The sequence below is a fragment of the Rissa tridactyla genome, chromosome 15, assembly GCF_028500815.1.
Source record: "Rissa tridactyla isolate bRisTri1 chromosome 15, bRisTri1.patW.cur.20221130, whole genome shotgun sequence".
Classification (NCBI taxonomy): domain Eukaryota; kingdom Metazoa; phylum Chordata; class Aves; order Charadriiformes; family Laridae; genus Rissa; species Rissa tridactyla.
Genome location: NC_071480.1, coordinates 643,174 through 662,306, shown reverse-complemented (window position 1 = coordinate 662,306; position 19,133 = coordinate 643,174). Strand labels below are relative to the sequence as shown.

The 19,133-nt window shown below is 47.3% G+C and overlaps 1 protein-coding gene across 12 annotated transcripts in view; it reads left to right on the top strand.

The window, feature by feature from the left end:
• Positions 1 to 19,133, top strand: part of GAS7 (growth arrest specific 7) — a 160,107-nt gene that overhangs the window by 37,589 nt on the left and 103,385 nt on the right. For 9 of the 12 annotated variants that reach the window (XM_054221563.1, XM_054221567.1, XM_054221564.1 and 6 more), the window contains one exon: positions 2,770 to 2,893. In XM_054221563.1, the coding sequence (XP_054077538.1) occupies positions 2,770 to 2,893 (124 nt within the window). The remainder of the gene's footprint in view (positions 1 to 2,769; positions 2,894 to 19,133) is intronic. The other 3 variants (XM_054221568.1, XM_054221565.1, XM_054221570.1) reach the window with 1 other exon arrangement.

The following is a 19,133-nucleotide window of genomic DNA, read 5'->3' as shown; positions in this document are numbered from 1 at the left end:
GAACAGGGAGGTGTTTCAATGACATGTGTGGAGGGGTCCCACCCCTGTGTTCACAGAACAGGCATGGTTGTGCTAGCTTCACTGAGACACAAATTTCCTTTAGTGCATTTCTAGGCAATAGAATAACACAAAAAATAAGTTAGAACATGTGCCTTTGGGCAGGCTAAAGTGTAAGAGTAGTTTTCACTTTCATCCTAAGCAGAGATCAGCAAAAAAACAAATACATAAAGTAGTAACATAAACCGTGAAAGCTTCTGCATAGGAAGTTCCATCTCAACATGAGGAGGAACTTCTTTGCTGTGAGGGTGGCAGAGCCCTGGCACAGGCTGCCCCGAGAGGTGGTGGAGTCTCCGTCTCTGGAGACATTCCAAACCCGCCTGGAGGCGTTCCTGTGCCACCTGCTCTGGGTGACCCTGCTCTGGCAGGGGGTTGGACTGGGTGATCTCCAGAGGTCTCTTCCAACCCTATGATTCTATGAGTCTCACATGTACAGCAGGGTGAGTGGGACTGAATAGATGGCAGAGATCCTACTGATTAATTCTGTATACCACCCTGCCAGCCATAGGCACGCAGAGCATGAGATTTGGGTCATACACCCGGTAGAGTCCCTTTGTAGCTCCCGAGCTCACTTGTTCAATTCACGCTGGGCCAGCTGAGTTTCCCAGCCTGTATTTCTCCTCAAGGAGAGGAGCTAAAACCTGAACCAGCATAGGCTACCTCTGTGCTGCAGCGGTGAGACAGTGTTCATCTCACACTGGCCTTGGGTCCATATGGCTGCCTTGCAGCCCGTGACCTGTCTGTGCAAGTACGCTCGATGAGGCATGAACGCAAGATCATTCTTGAGTTCAGTGTCTCTTGGGAGTGATTGTAATCAGAGTTTTCTGAAACTGAAAAGAAACATAAAAATAAACTTTTGGCTCCAAAATCATTAAATGTCCCTTTTATTCTGGGTTGGAAGAGAGTTGGAATTTCACTCAGAGACTGAATGTGCAGGAGAAGGACACATCACAGGTTTCTTTCTGATGGTACAGTTCACATGTCTGTCAGTGTTTGAACGCTGTATGCAGCCACATGCTGAAACCCTGCCTGTCGCCTGGCGGTGGCTGCTTGTGAACCCAGTGCAGTCACTTCAGATCCGGCCCCCACCGTGTTGGAAGGCATTTCCTGGATATAGATTAGCTTCCATGGGATAAATAATTCCATTTCACAGATTTTTCCTTGTTCTTTTGTATTTCTTCCTTTGAAGGCAATGCAAACAAACAAACAAAACATTCATGCCTGGTTTGCCTTGGGGAACTGTGGAAAGGCAAAGTGAAGCTCTCCAGATGTGAGACAGGAGGAAGCTGTTGGGTTCATGGCTGCAGCCTTGTAGGGCTGCAAGGGGCAATCTTTGGCCATGCATTGTATCTCTCTACCTTTGCCTTATTCAGTGTTCCTGGTTGAAGGGACCAGACGGGGTTCATACCAGGCTGGTGAGGGGTCTGGAGACCAGGGCATCTGAGGAGAGGCTGAGGGAGTTGGGTATGTTTAGCTTGGAGAAGAGGAGGCTGAGGGGAGACCTCATTGCCCTCTGCAACTCCCTGAAAGGAGGCTGGAGAGAGGTGGGGGTTGGCCTCTTCTCCTGGGTGAATAATGACAGGACCAGAGGAAATGGGCTGAAGTTGTGGCAGGGGAGGTTTAGGTTAGATATTAGGAAGAATTACTTTACTGAAAGAGTGGTCAGGCACTGGAACAGCCTGCCCAGGGAGGGGGTTGAGTCACTATCCCTAGAGGTGTTTAAGAAACGTGTGGATTTGGCACTTCAGGGCATGCTCTAGTGGCAGAGATTGTATGTTGTTGGAGTTTTTCTTTGTGTGGTGTGGGTTATTTTTTTTTGTTTTTTTTTTTTTGTGTGTGCGTATGCTTGGACTCGATGATCTCAAAGGTCCTTTCCAACCATGAAGATTCTATGATTCTTTATTCTACAATTCTATGCCTCCTTTGGGATGAAGCCCTCTGCCAGTCTCACATCAGGCAGCTGCTCTAAATCCCAAGCTACCAAGGAACCACCAGAGCTACTTTGAAGAGGGAAATAGTCCAGGTGATGCCATGTAGTGCGGGCAATTACTTGCACTTCAGCTTCATCTCTGTCTTTTCCTTGCACCCTGAACCTGCACTGAGGCTGGCAACTGGTTTGGTGAAGAGATGTACAGCTGAGGTGGCACTTGAACCCTGTGTTCTGGAAGAGCAGGTGACAGCATGACGCTCATCTGCTGCTGTTCCTAATGATCTGATCACTCCTAGTAATCTGGATCCTAATGATCCTGTATCTGGATGATACGGATTCAGATTACATCTAGATCAGTAATGTATGCATTGCTAATTACATGCATTATTAGTATATAATGAGCATACTGATAAATTCACTTCACCACACTGCTCCTATAGGCAACATGGCTCTGCAGTGTTTCTTCTTGAAAATATCTGAAGGTGATGGTGCCCCTGTAAATTAAATTGGGGCAGCACATCCAGGACCAGTGCTTCGACCCACCAGTATACCCACATGAAAGTAAATGACTGCCAGATGGATACCTTTCTTTCTCAGACACTCGATTATTTTATGCTTTGCATTTTACTGCTTAACGAGAGTCATTTTCTTAGACAGGTCCAAGTGCTCATGGGATATCAAATACAGAAGGGCTTCATTTCTCTCCCAAAGGATGTTCTGTGTAGCCAGTGCACCAAGGGAAGGTTGCTTCATGTTCTATTTTTTTTTTTTCTTTTTCTCAGCAGAAACCCAGAAAGGCAACTCCTCAGACGGGAGAAGACAGCTTGAATGGCCATCTTCCCCCCGGCTGGCAGAGCTATATGTCTCCCCAGGGCCGAAGGTACTATGTGAACACCTTCACGAATGGTAAGTGGAGATGGGGACCACAGTAAATGTGTCACCCTGGCAGTACAGATCTGTTGCAGAAAACTGTCTCTCAAGTTGATTTTGATGACAAGGTAGGCCCAGAGTCAAAGGAATTAATATGACCCCGCCACCATATGAAAGAAAATAATTATGAGAAGATTTAATCTTCTAATCCTCTGTCATCTTAATTCTGACCATTAGAAGACATCTGAAGCTTTTATAGAAGACAGAGAATGTGAAGTAGGAACGCTCCTGCCGTAAATGTTTTAGAATATAAAACACCGATAAGGATATAATTTTTACCACATTCCTTATTTCCTTTCCCTTTAGCTGGAGATGTTTATGTCTATATATGTACATCTATGTAAAGTAGTTGATAGAATGTGAGGTATCACTAAAGCACCATTAGGGAAAACCAGAAAGAGTTTGTTGAAAAATTGCTCAAGTAAGAGTCAGCTTGCTCATGGAGACAAGGGAAGAAAAACACATGTAATGTGTTCCATCAAAGATGGAATTTTCATTTTATATTTGTGTGTTTTATTCAGTGTTGTACCAGTAGAGAAGCAGCCTTAACTCACTATCTTAACAGCTGCTCAAAACCTGTCAAACTTGTACCACTTCCAGCTTAACTAGCACTCTCTACCTACCTGCTTCTCTTGTCACGAGCTCACAAGAGTGTTGCAAAACAGGGACTTGTGACCAGCAAAATCACATTTCTTTAGCAGAAAGAATGACAGAATGACAAGGGAGGCGGGGACAGCAGAATTTCACATTGTTCACAATGGAGTCAAAGCCGTCAGGAATGACCACTGGCATTCCTCTTTCTGGGTCACTGTGAGTGCGAGGAGAGCCGCAGGCTGTCACAGCGCACCTCACAGTCCGTTCACGGACTGATGTGTTTTACTTCACAAGCCATTGGCCTAGAACTTGGCCAAGTCGTTATTTACCTGAGGTTTATGCACTGACATCTCATAGGACCCTCCAAAGGCACATTACCTTTAAACACTGCTGTCATTTTCAAGCGTAGTCTGCTCTGGCTCATGGGCAGCATCCCCTGCATGGCTGGGGAGGTCGGTAGGAGTTAGATACTCTGTCCTTACCGCAGTTCACAGGTGGGTAAGGAGGTGATTAAGCTCAGCCTTGAGCCATCATGGTGATGGACCCTCACTCACGTGCACTGGCTTGAGGTCAGATAAAACCAGTAAGAGGCAGATCCTGGCTTTTTTATGATAAAAGCAGTGATCCTGCTCAGAGTGAGTAGCTGGGCTGGAGACTTCCAGAGGTCGCTTCCAACTAGACCTTCTCAGGACAATGCCCAAACCACCTGTGGTTGTGCTTTCAGGTACTGTAGTGGATTTCTATGCACAAAAAATACGGTTCTGAGACTAATAAAGAATAAAGAGAGGTTAGTAGTGGGATTTCTGTGTTCTGGCCCTTGCTTTAGGGAGCAGTTATTCAAGCTCTGTTTAGATGAGAAGTTAGGCTTGCTCTTGTTTCTTGGGCTAGACTCAAGAATCATGCATTTCTGAGGCTTCTGCACGTTCCATGAGGGCTGTAGCGTTTTGTGAGACAACAGGATTCTCCTGCAGCATCTACAGGGCACTCTGTCTCCTCCGGTCCTCCAGCTTAGCTGGTGTTCCACGCAAGCTCAGTTTCTCGCAGCCTGCTTGGTTACAATATGCTGCCACCTGAAAGTCTAGCTGTGTATATACTGCTTTTTGCTAGTTTATCAGTTTGGTGATACTGCTTGAGAGTATTTTCGCTCTAGCTGGGCTATATTGCACTATATCAGATTCACATCCCAAGTGCCTGTCCTTCCTCAAAGTGGATTATGTGGCAAAGAAGTGTCACCTATGGTGTCATCTAGGCCTCAGACAAAGCAGAAGCTGAATGCAACCTCCAAGCCTTTCTGTTGAAGTGTATGATGAGGCCACATCCAGCTCTGGCATGAGCAGCTGTCTGGACACTGTTTTGTGTCTGACTAATTGGCTCTGACCTTGTGCAGGACTATCCATAGGCAGATTGTCCAGTCTCACGTTGGATACGCACTTTCTTCCTTGGCTGTGCTGCAAAGTTGGACCTGCTGAGGCATGCAGTCACCATTTGGCATGCAAGGCTTGCTATCTAACAGTGGGATTACACCTTGACTCTGAGGAAGTGTTCTTTGGCTTTGAGCCATACAATAAATCAAAGACAATATGCTGTAAATATCTTTCCTATGGCAGAGTTGCATTGGCATGGGTAATGTTTATTGCAAGTCTCACAGACCGGGCAGCTCTCTGACTGCACCTGCTGACTTGTCTGAACGGCTTATTTGTCCTGTCGTTATTGCAGCTGCTGCTGGGAGTATCAAGATAAACACTGGCAGTGTTTGTCATGGGGACACGGTGACAGCATACATCTCTGTCACAGGGTTTCATGGGCCTCCTTCCTGCTTTGCCTCGTAGGACCATTGTTTCAGCAGCAGGAGCTAGGGTTTTTTTCCATCAAGGTCTTACTTGTGTAGATGTACTCCTACGTTGCTCTCTCTTTATCATAGCTATCCCCAGATGATGAAAGTATGCTGGAATGTTTGAGAGTGATACCACTGTTGAGTGCACAGACACGGTAACTCAGAGGTCAGTGGAAGCTAGCTAGTTGGCCTTCAGTCTGATCCATGTAGTCAACGGTCTTCTGCTCACCATTGACCACCAACAGGAATTGATGCAAAACTCTTGGTTTGTAAGGTCATAACCATTTCTCAAGTCTACAAGGGACCAGTCATCTCTTTACTGAGGCGGATTTGTTTTTTTTTTCTCTCATTTTTTTTCTCTCATTTGTTTTTTTTTTTTTTTCTACCACGGGGAAGTCTGGGTGTTTCACACAGTGAGTCACAAAGTGGCTGTTGCACGTTGACTTGCTGTAAAACCGCTGTGGGGGTGACAGCCATTGCTAAAATGTACATCTGGTCTCAGCTGAAAGAGAAGGGACATTGCTAACCCACCAGGAAGTACGGCAGACCCTGTGCACATTGCTTGCCCATGGTCTTTCCCCTCCAATTCTACATCTGAGATGACAATTTTTCTCCTGCCCCACATATCTGAAATGATGATTTTTCTCATGCCCCACACATGCATCAGGAATCTCTGAGGGGTCAGGGAGTACACCTTTGGGTGCTGATGGCAGTAGCGCCTCGGCCATGAGCCCTTCTCTTGCTAGGACACTGCACATCCTGACAAACTGTATTGGTAACTTCCCCTTGCAGGACAGAGGTCCAGCTTCAGTGGGGCTGATGAAATATAGGCTCTTAGAATATAGCATAGCATGGGAAGTAACAGCTCTGGGATCCCTCCGTGCAGCCCAGAAGAATCCGGATGCTGAGTCTGCCTAGGAGAGAAAGAAAGATGTTAGAGATTACCCACCCAGCTTCTGTTATGTCTGGTTTTAGCCAAATGTCAGCAATGTTCTGTGTGTATTAATCCCATACGGATGGGTGCCACAAGTATACTTGTTAATGTAGAGACTATTACAAAATACAAGATGCTGTGTAAGATACATTTCATAGTTAAACACCAGTGAGTCACTAGAGGGAAGAAAAGGGAACTTCTCGAGGCAACAAAGTGTTAACCAGTCAGAGGAGGTCCCACCCATCTGAGGGAGAAATATTTGCATCGCCGAGGGAGTGATGCAGTCCTTATTTTAATGAATATGAATGGCCGAACTGTCTTCTGGACATGGAGTAAGTGCTGTGAGACTCAGAGTGAAAGATTAAATCTGCCTGAACCCCCTTCAAAGGGCTTGGGAAGGGGCCTTCCCTGAGCCAAGGAGCTTCCCAGAGCTGTGGAATGAGTGTACCTTGTGCTGCACACCTTCTCATGGAGGGCTCTCATTAACAGGCTCAACAAGGCATAAGGTATGCTTGGAGAAGAAAGCTCTTTGTAGCTCCCTACCAGGAGAAGACAGCACTTCAGAGTGATAAGGGAACAAGAAAGAACTTTCTGGTTATTTTTAGTCTAAAAGTGGCTTAATTTTGCTTTTCTTCTTTTTTTTTTTTCTTCACTCCTGTCTTTCACAAGCATCCGTACCTGCTTTGCTAAAACTAGATGTTGTGAATAAAGTATTTTATTAGGATTGTACATTAACATAGCTGCACTGGAAGGTGAGTTTAAGGCAACTTGGCTGACGGCAAGGCACTGTTCACTGAAGGTTATGGTGGATGTTTCAGTTGGGGGACCTCAGCCAGCTCACCATCTGCTCAGCCTTCCCAGGGCCTTCTGCTGCATGGAGTAGGGAGAGAGCTGGCACCAGAGGGGTGGACCCTCCGACATGCAGCAAAACACCATGACGTATACTTGGACTGTAAGGGTTTCCAGGGACCTTGTTACAGTGGGCTACACTGAAAACTGTGGTTTTCTTCTCCTCCGTTTGGAGCCTTCTGTCATAGAGGACTTCAGTTTTCAGTCCAGAAATGGAAGGAGCTTCTGACTTAGTTTAGGGGTGTTGCTGTGTATGTCTCATGTCTCCTGTTATCAGGATCTACAAAGTTTCCTATTCAACAGGAAGAAACATGAAAGGCTCTGTGGTTGCTATCTGTCATTAACCAAAGGTAGGTTCCCTCCCACACTCCTCTGAAATGATCTGTGGAGTTTCCTTCCGTTTCCAGGTGCAGAATCTGGACATGGATCAGAATCACGGTGCCAAGTCAAGGGTGCTGAAGCACCAAATTCTCTAAAGGGACTGTACCGCTTCAGCTTTGTTACAGTGGCTTGTGCTCTATGTAGCCTTTTTTTTTTCTTCCTTAAATTTTTTTAATCCAAGAAGGGATTTCTATATCCCAACCACAGTCTGAACTCTGCTTGCTGAGAGAACGAACGGCTTCAGAGAGAATAAATATGACTGGTTATTCTTCTAGCTTACAGCAGGTCTCTCTGGCTGCTGTGGAGACTGTTTTTTATGTGGTTTGTTTTGGTTTTTTTCTCTCATTTTAAATAACTTAGAATATCCCTTTTCTGTATTATTTGTTCTTTGCTTCTCCCACTGAGGCTGAGCCAGGCAGTGGAGCTGAAGTGGAGGCAAGAGGCTATCTGCAGATAGCATGTGGAAATTTGAGAGGAGGAGCGAATAATAAGTAGAAGCAGCACAGAGCTGTTCAGCGGACAGAGTGGGAGATGGTAGGGTTCTCTCATAGGTAGTGATCTGGGGGAAAACGTAGCCAGAAAGTGAGCGGGCTCCTCTCCATGACACGGCGCATCTGGGAGTATCCGCCGCGCTCCCCAGCCGGAGCCCTGCGTGCAGTTCCTTCGAGCTCTGCCTTGCCTGTGCTGTAGGCACCCCGGGCCTGCCCGGCCTCCCCAACAGCACCCCGCTGCAGGAGCTGGAGCGCAACACTGTGGTTTTTGCCTCAGGGCTGATGTTAGGTAGCGAGCGTAGCGTTGCGTTTTCAGTTAACAGCGCTCTGCAAGGTCTCCTGCAGACGAAGCTCACAAATCCGTGCTCTTGCTTTCTTTATGTACGTGTAACACGTCCCTTAAGCTTTGCTGTCATGCGTCCTCCCTTTGGTTGTCCCTTCCACCATATGTCTCTCATGCATGAGGTAGAAGACAGTCACTTATCTCAGCCATATGTTAAGCACATGTGGAAGCTCCCGGCATTGGGTTCACTGTCTGTTCTTTTAAATGTTGTATCTGGACATCCTCTGCGTGGCGTGCCCTTCTCTTGCAGCACTGCAGCTGCCCTGGTGCCCAACCAGTTGCCCTGTCAGTCAGTGGGAGGCATATCGCAGAGCGGCATGGGGGTATTCACTGAGCTCAGGGCTGTGGCTGAGCGCTGGGTCTGGTAAGAGCCCTGCAGAGCATCCCCCGCCCCACTCTGGGGCCTTTCTGAAGATGGGTGCTGGCAAGAGCAGGCTTTCTTGGCAGGTTCATGGCAGCTTTAGCACTTTCATCCTCGACAAGTGGTGGTGGGAGGAGGTACGCGCCCTCTCATGTGGTAGGATTGTGGCTAAACATTTCTACAGCCTCCAGGCAGGGCAGGTCTGTGGGCAGAGACCCCGCATGCGGGAGAGGCAGCTTGTTCACAGGGAGGCAGGTCTCAGAAGCAGCAAAGGCAGTCTGAAAGCTGGCTAGAGAGAAAGCAAACTAAGGGGAAAGGGAACCACAGTTAAATTACAGTAAGATGGTGCAAAACTGCTTGGTGGATCATACTCAGAGCATGGTAATCAATGGTCCCTTGTCAAAGGGAAGTTTGCACCGAAGGAAATCCTGCAGGGATCTGCCCAAGGCTTCGTTCTAGTCAGTATTTCCAGGAATGAATAGCATGTTGACATTAAGAGTACTTATTCAAACATTGACTTTAACTGAAGCTGTGAGAGAACATGGTGTGGTGCACAGAACAGACTCAGAATTCACAGTCGTCCTGCAACTGAGGAGACACGCTGTAGTAGAGTAGGATGCTGCTCTGTAAAGATGCACTTAAGATTGTAGATTCCATCAGAAATAATTAAGTGACAAAGACTTGGAGCAGTTTATAGACAAAGACATAGGGGCTCTGGAGGATCTAAAACTGAGTGTGAGACAGCAGTGTTGTGCTAGTACAAAAACAGCCAGCATTTTCCATTGTATAAATAGGAATGTTGTCTGTGAGGCATGAAGTAAGCCTCCGACTGCACAGGGAAATTATAAAGCCTCAGCTGGAATATTTTATCTTGTTTAGCCAGTTGGATAAAGCTCAGAAGAGAGTAGCAAGAGTGATGGGAGATATGGGAAACATGGCCCGTGGGCAAATGTTAAGAGATTGGGGCTGTCTGCCCTAAGAAAGCAAAGGCGTGGATGGGGATAGGCTTCCAATGCATAACGTGCTGTTGCGGTGAAGACTGCAACGCCTGTCGTCACTAGAAGACACAGTAACACACTTCAGTCGCAACGAGGGCAACTAACTCGTCCTACCTCTCTGAGATAGTAAAGTGTGGGAGTAGGGAGTTGCCTGGGAACCTGTATCACTGGAGGTCTCTAATAGCAGGTTACGCAAAACTGTGAAAAATCATGTTGGCCTTGCTTTGGGGCACAGTGGGGACAAAATGACTTCCTGAAATCCCTGTCAGGCCTGTTTTTTCAGTCTGTAAAGCCTAACCTATATGAAAAACATTTGTCACTGTAGAGCATGACAAATACCTGGGACTCACATGGGAGTTGTTCTTTGTTTGGTATCTTTGTGCTTCCCCAATTTTTACATACGTCACATCTGTCTAGGCAGTTGTACTCAACCGCTGGTTTGCTTTTTCTAGTTGTCTAAGTCAAAGACTCTTAATATGAGTTCAGAGGAACATTTGCTGCACTTCGTTTCTTGTGTACCTACGTGGACCTGTGCCGAATATTGCCACTGTGCTTTAGGACAGATCCTGCTCCTCCCTGGGCAGTCCTGCCCTCCTGCTCCCAGGGAAAGGCAGGATTAGCCAGCAGTATGCGGGGTGGCAGCAGCTGGTGGGTGGGCTCTGCACCGTGCCGTCCGTTTGCTGGGATGGGTGCGTGGCTGGGAGCTGGGAGGGTACATGGCCTTTGAAGGAAGTCGGTAAGCAAAAGCTACACAAGTTTTGGTGTGGTGGGGCTGTGTGCTGCTCCCCAGCTGAACCCTTTGTGTGGTTCTGCTCCCTGCTCCTGAAAACAGGAGGTGTGAGTGACGGGTCCATCCAACAAATTGCCTTTCTGAACGTGCCTGGCACTGCACTATCTCTGCTTCACCATATGCTTCCTTCCTCACGTGGTGCAAAAGACTTTTTTTGGATTAAATAGTTTTTTTGCTCTCAGTGCTTGAGCTGTTCAGAGACAGGAACTCAAGTACGCATTCCCATTCCTGGGGAGGGGAAGTAGGATTTTAGGGGGAAGTAACCTCTTGATTCTTCTGAGCCTTCAAAATACAACAGAATCTTCCCCCTGCTGAGGCACTAATATTTTTGTCAGCTGTTTCCAGTGGTTAGTTAGTGTCCTTCCACATTTTGATTATCTGCCTGTGCTATCCGTACATCTTATCTGACCATAATACTGTTTCCACCATGTGTGTTGTTCTGTGATCTAATTTTCATTACCTGGAAAACACAAGGAGATGGGTGCTTAGCTGGAAAGAAACAGAATTTATGAGACAGTGTTCTTATGTGGAAAAAAGATGCTAGAAAAAAAAACCTGTAATGAAAGAATTGGGGTGACTCTGTATGGAACAAACAGATTTGCACAGGTCAATGAGACAGCCAACAAAGACAGCGCATTCCTGTCTATCTCCACTTGATGGCCCAACCGGATAAACACATCATTCATCATCATTTATCATTCTCTGAAACTGGTTGGACTCAATCCTGAAACCATTTTAAAGGCTTCTGACCTGCAAAAGGTCTGCAGAATGAAGCCCAAGAGGATTTCAATACACCTAAAAGTGGTTTTCACAGTGTGGCCTGCTGTAGGATGGTTGAGTCTGCATCAGTTACATTGCAGTCAGGATGCCTGGCATCTATCTTGTGCAACGTCCAAGCGTTTCATGTCAAAACATACAAAAGAGGAGAGAGATGGCAAGCCATTCTAAAATGCCTGGAAGACCCTTCTCTGTAGAAGTCACCGTCCTTATTTTGCATCGTTAACTCTGCAAGGAGTCCTGTGCTGTCTGGAAGGACAGTCAGGATACCTCTCCTGGGATTTGGAGGTTTAAGTGCATGTTCGTGCTCTCTGTTTAGAATCAGGACACCAGCAAGCAAGGATTATAAACTGCAAAGCAGTGTGTGCAAAGGAGTGCGTGGCTGTCAGGCTGGTCCCATGAGTGTCCGCAGCACTGACTGGCCTCTAGGATGCTCACTCCTCTGCCCTTAGGTAGGTTTCACCATCCCTATGGCCATCTCAGCAGGGCAGAGTTTCATTTGTCTGACAAGGTACCGTCCGCAGGGTGGACAACTCCATTTGAACGGGATCTTCCAGTCTCACCACTTATCCATGAAAAGAAATAATTGCCTTTACCTTTCAATTGTCCTCCTGATGTGTCTAAAATAGCTAACGTGAGATACACCCTGTAAGTGCCAGTCTCTCTTCATTGCCTATAAGGAGAGCTTTGGTGACAATACTGACTCCAGAGGCAGGTAAAGGTGGCTGTAGTGAATCTAAGCAGGGACCTTAGCTTACAGCCTGGAACTGAAGGGGAACTTTAGCACTGTCCTCCGTTTCCTTGCATGGGAATACTGCCCCTTACTCCTCCTGTAGCAGAATGCAGCCGTGGTGGTGTCAGCAGGCACAGGGAGGGCTGCACAGGGAAACAGTCTCTTCCTCTCGGGTCATGTGGTGAGCACACCTCCCCTCACACCCAAAATATCCGCCCTGGCAGTCCCGAGGATGCATAGGACACCTGTAAAATGCCGCACCCCCATTTCTACACTTAGTTCCTACAACTATCGCAAATACCCAGGCGTGTTCACACATGCACACAACCACACGTTTGCATGCATACTCACACTTCAGAGGGACAGCACTTTGGCGAGATTCAGTGTCTGAAGAGCTGCCGTCTTCCTGGGGGTTGCTTGAATAGCAGGAGCTGGAAGGGCAGGCCAACAGCTCTGCAAATCAGACCAAGGCAGAAATATTTCTCCAGGGGCAGCCTTGATAGGCTTAAGAAATATCAGAATTATCAGAAATATGACCTGTTGACATAGCAATGGCTGAGGAAAGAAAGATGTCTTTAGGTACCTTCATTGCACAAGTACTGAGAACACAGGAGCCCACAGTGGGGCTGGCAGGAAGGCAGTGGAAAGGAAAGGCAGGCTCTGCAAAGGATGTCTCAGGGAGGCGAACACCGTCTGCGTAGCACACTTGGCCTCATTCAGGGTAGCCACAGCATATGGCTTAGAGCTGGCCAGAGCTGCAGCTCAGCGTTACAGAGCTGTAAGTCCCACAGAAAGCTCTTCTACGTACTAGAAACTACCAGGTCTGAGTTGAAAAAAACCCTGCATTTATGTGTGCATTACTCATAGGTTTGATTCAGCATATGGAGGGGAAATGCTTTTCTGCTGTTGGAACAATGAATGGGAGACCAGTGATTACTCTGAGAAGTAACTGTGAGGGTGAGCAGGTCCTTCCCAGACCTGCAGTAGTGGCTGTTCCTCATCTGTCTGTCCCTGTGCCCTTGAACAATACTACACTGCCTTGGATTTTTTACTCATCAAGTTTTAGACATTAAGATCTCTTCCTAGCCAGTGTTTGGCTATCTCCATGCCCGTGCTTCCCCAGTTTCTCCAGTCTCAGCATGACTACCCACAGCCCCTTGTGCTACCACAAGCCCCGTAGGACACGTGCTCAGTCCGTGCTGTCGCACACCCAGTGCATGTGCCAAGGAAGAGGAATCGGCTGTTTGAAATGTGTAAGCAGCCCGAGTTTCTTGTCCCTGTCTCCTGAAGCTCCTGCTGCTCCGCAGGGGACGTCTGGGCTGTAGCAATGGCGCTTGTGACTCTGGATGGGGAGAGCATGGTGTGCAACCCACCCGCTCTGGCCTGATCCTTCCCCGTGGCTCAGAGGGGTTTGTAGGGATGGCTGCTTCTGCTTCCTGGGCTAGGGGAGGGTGTTGGCAGTGGGGGGTGATGGCAGCTGATGGGAGCAGGGGGGTCTGTACATCCTAAGATGGATGGGTTTAGGGGTCCTCTTTGCAGGCAGGGGGAGAATAAAGTGTTGGAGGACTGGAGAGAGTGTAAAACGCTCTTGTGCACAGCTCCCATGCTGCTTCTGAACCCACCTGGCTGCCAATCGAATTCCCTTATTTGCTTCAGAAGAAATATGAAAACAGGCTTTTTGTTATTTCTGCCTCACCAGAACTGCGCAAACAGTGGCGGGCTCCATCCCTCGAGGCTAACTGTCCATCTGCACTCTCCTTGGGCTCACAGGTCAGCTCTGGTGTCGATGTGTTTGAAGAAACATGAAATAAGGCCTCCAGAAACTGCCACTTACCTTGTGGCCTTCATATTTCAAGGGAGCTGGCTCAAGACCCTGGTTGATAAATACCACAGTGCGTTATGCACACTCCTCCACCTCTGTCTGTGACTCAGGTGAGGGGTTGTTGTGTGTGTGGTCTTACTAAAGAAAATCCAGTAAGTGTTTATGTGAAGTGCTGTAGACCCTGTTGGCCCCTCAGGGCCTGTGTCCATCACCATTCAGCTGAGATTGCCAGGATCTGGCAGTGTACAGGGGTGTCCCAGTACATTCCCTTCCCAAGACAGGTACCATTGCGGCAAGTCAGCGAGAAGCTCTGTTGTTCTGCTGGAATTTCAAGAAATAAATGTCCCCAGGCTGGTCTGCGTTGCAAAATCACTGTGTGTGAAGCTTTCAAAACCTTTCATGTATATGAGCTGTTGGAAAGGCTGTGAATAGGAAGAAACCCTGTCTGGGAGAGAGGGCAAACACACAGAATGCTGATATTTCAACCCCGAGCACACCTGGACAACCTGTGGGTCTTTTGGAGGCAGGTGCAGGTAAGGTGAAAGCGTTTCTGCCCCGGATATCTCCTACCTGACAGTGCCTGTGAAATAACTATGTTTGTGTTCTTGCTGCTGTCTTGGGGGGGTGGCAGCAGGCTTCTAGCTGGTATTTTCAGAGCCCAGAGGAAGGAAAATAGCTCTCCCCTGCCTGCAGTTCTTTACAATGCTTCATATTCGGTTCAGGTGGTGTCAGGACTGCTGGCAACTTCATGCAGCTTACTAGGGCTGAGCCTCTCCCCTTTCCCAGGACTGCACTGGCATCATCTGAAACAAATGTACATTTCTGAAGTAATTCACAAGTACGATGTTTTCTTATCAATAATAATTGTAGTTCCGTGTTGTGATTGGAAATGAGAGGAGACATGAGTCCGGGTACAAGTGATGGGGAAGACCATAAAGACATAGGGTGGGATGGGTAAATGAAGGGGCAGAGAAGGTGAGAAGCAGTCAGGGTGGACGGGGGGAGATGCTATCCAGTCTCTGAAAGGTGTGAAGAATTGTGTTCTTCACATAGCCTCTTAAAAAAATCTTTTGGGCATGGACAAACCATCTTTAAGAAAACTGCGGTGAGCAGTCTCCTCTGCTTTGACATCCCGTTAATCCTCTTTACACGTGTGAGACTGTTGTAAACCATTGACTGAATAGTGCCGGCGGAGCAGCTGATACTGCACGTAACCTGGACTGTGAGAGAACACGGAAAAGTTTCCAGGCAGCCCGGCAGGGGTGGGCTCGGTGTGTTTTCTGAAAGGGGAGCCTCAGGATCACACTGCCATGCTGAGTTCAGAAGTGCCGCGTGCCCAGAATGCACAGCTACTATGTGGTTAACTATATTGCTCAGTGTCTTTGGGAGTGGTTTACAACTGCGCGTGGGTGGTAGATTCAGCAGGAAAATATTTGATTATGCTGAAGAAATTATCTGATGTGCTGCAGCTGTAATACCTCTTGCATTAGTCAAACAATAGCACTCCAGCTACCTTGTCTGTCACATTGAAGTTGACTTACATACTTATGACACAAGTGTGCCTGTGGCTTACTGCCATCTTGCATTCTCATCTGAGGTCAGTCTTACATGCTGTGTCCTTATTTCCAGGCTTTTCTTGTCTGTGGTGTTATGTCCTTCCCATTTACTAAACAGCTTTCTGTCTCCTGGAAAGCAGGAATTCTGCTTTCACATTATCTTGATCCTAATTAAAGTCCATATATTCTCACCGTCACAAACATCATTAGTAAAATGCCACCTGCAACAGCAAGTTCTGGGGCATAGACTTTCAGGCAGTCCTCAAATGTGTAGCTGCAAGCGATTGTTTCCTTGAAACGAATCTCAAGTCCAGCACTTCAGAGTTTTAAGAAAATTTTCTTGATCTGCCTGAAAAAATACATATTACTTGGTATCCTCCTGGTACCACCAGCCAGCTTTTCTGTTTCTGTTCTTCTGGGTACCCTTCCCTGCTTATCTTCATTTACCCTTCACCATTTTTCCACCGAAGTTCTTAACTCCAAGCAAGTCTCTGATCCAGCTGTGCAACCACTGCGACCTGCAGCCTGCCTACTGACCCCAGGAACAGCAGAAACAACAGATTGTTCTTTTCTAGGCAGTGCCCAAACAATAGCTGAAAACTCAGTGCCATGAACACACACATTTGCCTTGCAAACCTAGCGTTTAGGGACCTTAAACATCCTATGGCTAGCGAGCAGCTGCGTTCTTTCCATCCAGCATGGTGCTGTCTTTGTCTTGCAAGTGAATTTCCCAGGGCACCAGACCAGTATCTGCTAAAACATTCCGGTCTGAGTGGTTAAGTGCTGACATGTCTAAGCTCCATTGGAATCCACAGCTGGAAACTCCACCAGTCTTCATCCTCTTTGTGCCTTGTTGCCATGATCACTGCCTGGCACAATACGGGCAGAGAAGAGATGGGAACCGTGGTTGTCTTGTATGTGATACCTTTGTCATTAGGTGTCCTAATGGGTCTGAGAATACCTACGGAAACTTAAAGGTGCTTCTGTGTGTTTTGAGGTTCTCCATCCTAAAACATACCATTCACTACGTTTGTGTCTCATAGCTTCTGTGCAGTGCCAAAGCTGAGAGCACTCTTAGGTGTTGCAAGCTCAACAATTCTTTCCCAAGACACACAATTTTTAAGCATTGTAAGCACATAAAAAGGATTAAACTAAGAAGCACCAGACGCAAAGGAAACCTCCCTACTGCACCATCATAAGCTAGACCTTAATCAAGAATATGAAAGCAATTTTAATAATGCTGCATTTCACTGGGTAATTGGAGGATGACAACAGGCTAACTAGGAGAATTTTCTACCCTGTGATCACACAGTGATATTGACATTTTCACTGAGGCTGTTGTGAGTGGGGAAGGGAACTGTGTGAATACAGAGTGGTCAGTTCTCCAGAGGAAATTTATCTGTCCAAGGGTGTCACTAAGACCACCAATAACAGATGGTCTTTTTGTAACTTTAACTCCAACGTTTACCAAATCTTGAACTCTCTATTTTCAGAGAATAAACAAGACTTATTTTGTCTTTGCTTGGTTAGAAAGCAACCTCAAACAGCTGAAAGCATGCCATTTCTTTGAGAGAGGTGACACAGTAGTTGGGCTAGGCTGGCATGTTCATGGAGCTCCTGGCCAGCACACCTTGTTGCGTCCCTGAGAGCTAGGGTGCATGGTCAGCCTGGGGCTCAACAAAGCCAGATGCGCTAGAGGGGCTCACTCCTTGAAGACCACCTGTACTGTGATGCTGGAAAGCAGTGAGGAAGTCCACCACTTGCAGACAGTTGTTGCCTCTTCTGAAGTACTTTCTAGACCTGACACGAGAGATCGGTGGACGGAAGGAATGTAACCACAACCTACTCTAGTACTTCCTCTGCCTAATATTTTTCCACCTCTCTGAGCCAGTTAAGGAGCATGGAAGGATTTAGCCTGTGGGTTGAGGTTTTTCTTTCATATCTCACCAGCTACGGTCAACACCTACTCCAACTAAACTTATGAACTGCAGCTGAAATAGTAAGTCATCTGTGGAGACACCTAAGAGATGTCAAGCATTTTTATTACATGCATTTTCTCATACAGATAAAATTTTTTAGTGACAATTTCCCCCGATGCAGAATGTCCTAGCTTAAGGGTGGTATAGAAACCTGCCCTGGTAAAATGGCCTAAAACCTAGAAAAACTAAGTATGTCTCAGAAAGTGCTGGAAATAGCATTATTATCACTACTAAGCCTGCAATGAAGGGCTCGCTTTTGTCGCATGGTCTTTGCAAAAGGAGGGGCATGGTACAGTGCTCATTCTGAAAGACCAAGTAAGGACTGTTGTCAGCAGCTTTTCCCATGCTGTTGAGGTAGTGACAGGGCATCTCTACCCTCAGCATATGGACAGAAGATTTCAAGAGCTCGTGGATGGTGCCTGTCTCCATGGTGCTGTCTCGGGGCCAAGGATAAAAGCTGTGTGGCAGCCTCAGTCTCTTCTTTATTGAGCTGCCTGTGGGATGGAGCTGGGTTTCAGTTCTGACACTGCATGCACTGCTGCACTAGTTCATGCACTACATGACACTCTGCTTTCAGCACTTGTGAGATTGGATCTCCTGTTTCGTGCAGGAGCGTGGAGATTTCCATCTGTCCCTGCTGCCTGCTTTTCTTGTCTCTTTTCATTGGGTATGAGGATCGAAGTAAAAGCCAGGGCCCTGGGAGGCCCACAAAGAAGTGTGACCTCTCAGTGCAACGTAAGAACACTGTGTAGAGGACCATGTTGCACTTCAGAGGCTCACTCACGGGCTGGTTGGTTGGGCCTTTTGAGCTGATGTTGCTGTAGGTGACCCATACAGGGTTCGGTACTGCAGGCCTCACCGGACCAAAACATTGGAGCACAAAGACAAAAGAGCTGCTGTGCTGAATCAGGAGAGTCCTCAGATGGTAGCCTGCAGGAGGTGAGGAGGGGAGAGCCAGGACAGTTCTGCCTGGCCTGGAGTCAGTTCTGTGAACTGACGCAGTGGTGGGACCTCCTCATTCCAATGAAACAAAATCTCCTTGTGCTACACGTCCTCTACGGAATAGGAGGAAAACAGAGTACTCTCATTCACCCACTCCTGCTTCCAGACTTCTGAATGTTTACTGCAGTCTCAGGGCATTGCAAGTGATTTCCCCTCCTTACATGCACAAACCCACACGCTCCCCTGGCCTTTCCTTTGGGCTGTTTTCTCCCACACACAGCATCAAGAAATGAAGTGCCGTGAAACCCTTTCTGATTCATCACAAATGTGGGGAAGATCTTAGTCCAAAAGGGGAGATAAGATGCGAGAGCACTGACGGGTGAGGTGAGATTTGCTTCCAGCAGAGCCAGCTGGAGCACGGTGGCTTCCAGCAGCATGGAGGTTCGGACTGGGGAGTGTGCTATTGCACTGTTGAAGGAAACCTGTTTCCAAAGCAGGACTGTTTGCACTCTCTTCGACTCACAGGTCCAACTTTGCACTTTGGGGAGCCATGGACAGGCCGCAAACCTTGCTGAAAGCCTATGGAGATGCAGTGGAGCAGCAAAGGAAGGCTAGGAGGTTTGCAAACTGTCTGCACATACGGGCGATTCCTACATGCCATTGGCAAGAGCAAAGTGAATCCAAAAAAGATGGGGTAAGACCCTGGGGCCTGTTCTACCCTACTGTAAATATCACTTCTAATTATGCATGTTTTCAGGAACAATTTGGGAGAAGTTTGCAGGGTTTCTTCCTGTGGCACTGAGGAGGGACATGTTCTGTTGCTGGTCTTCAT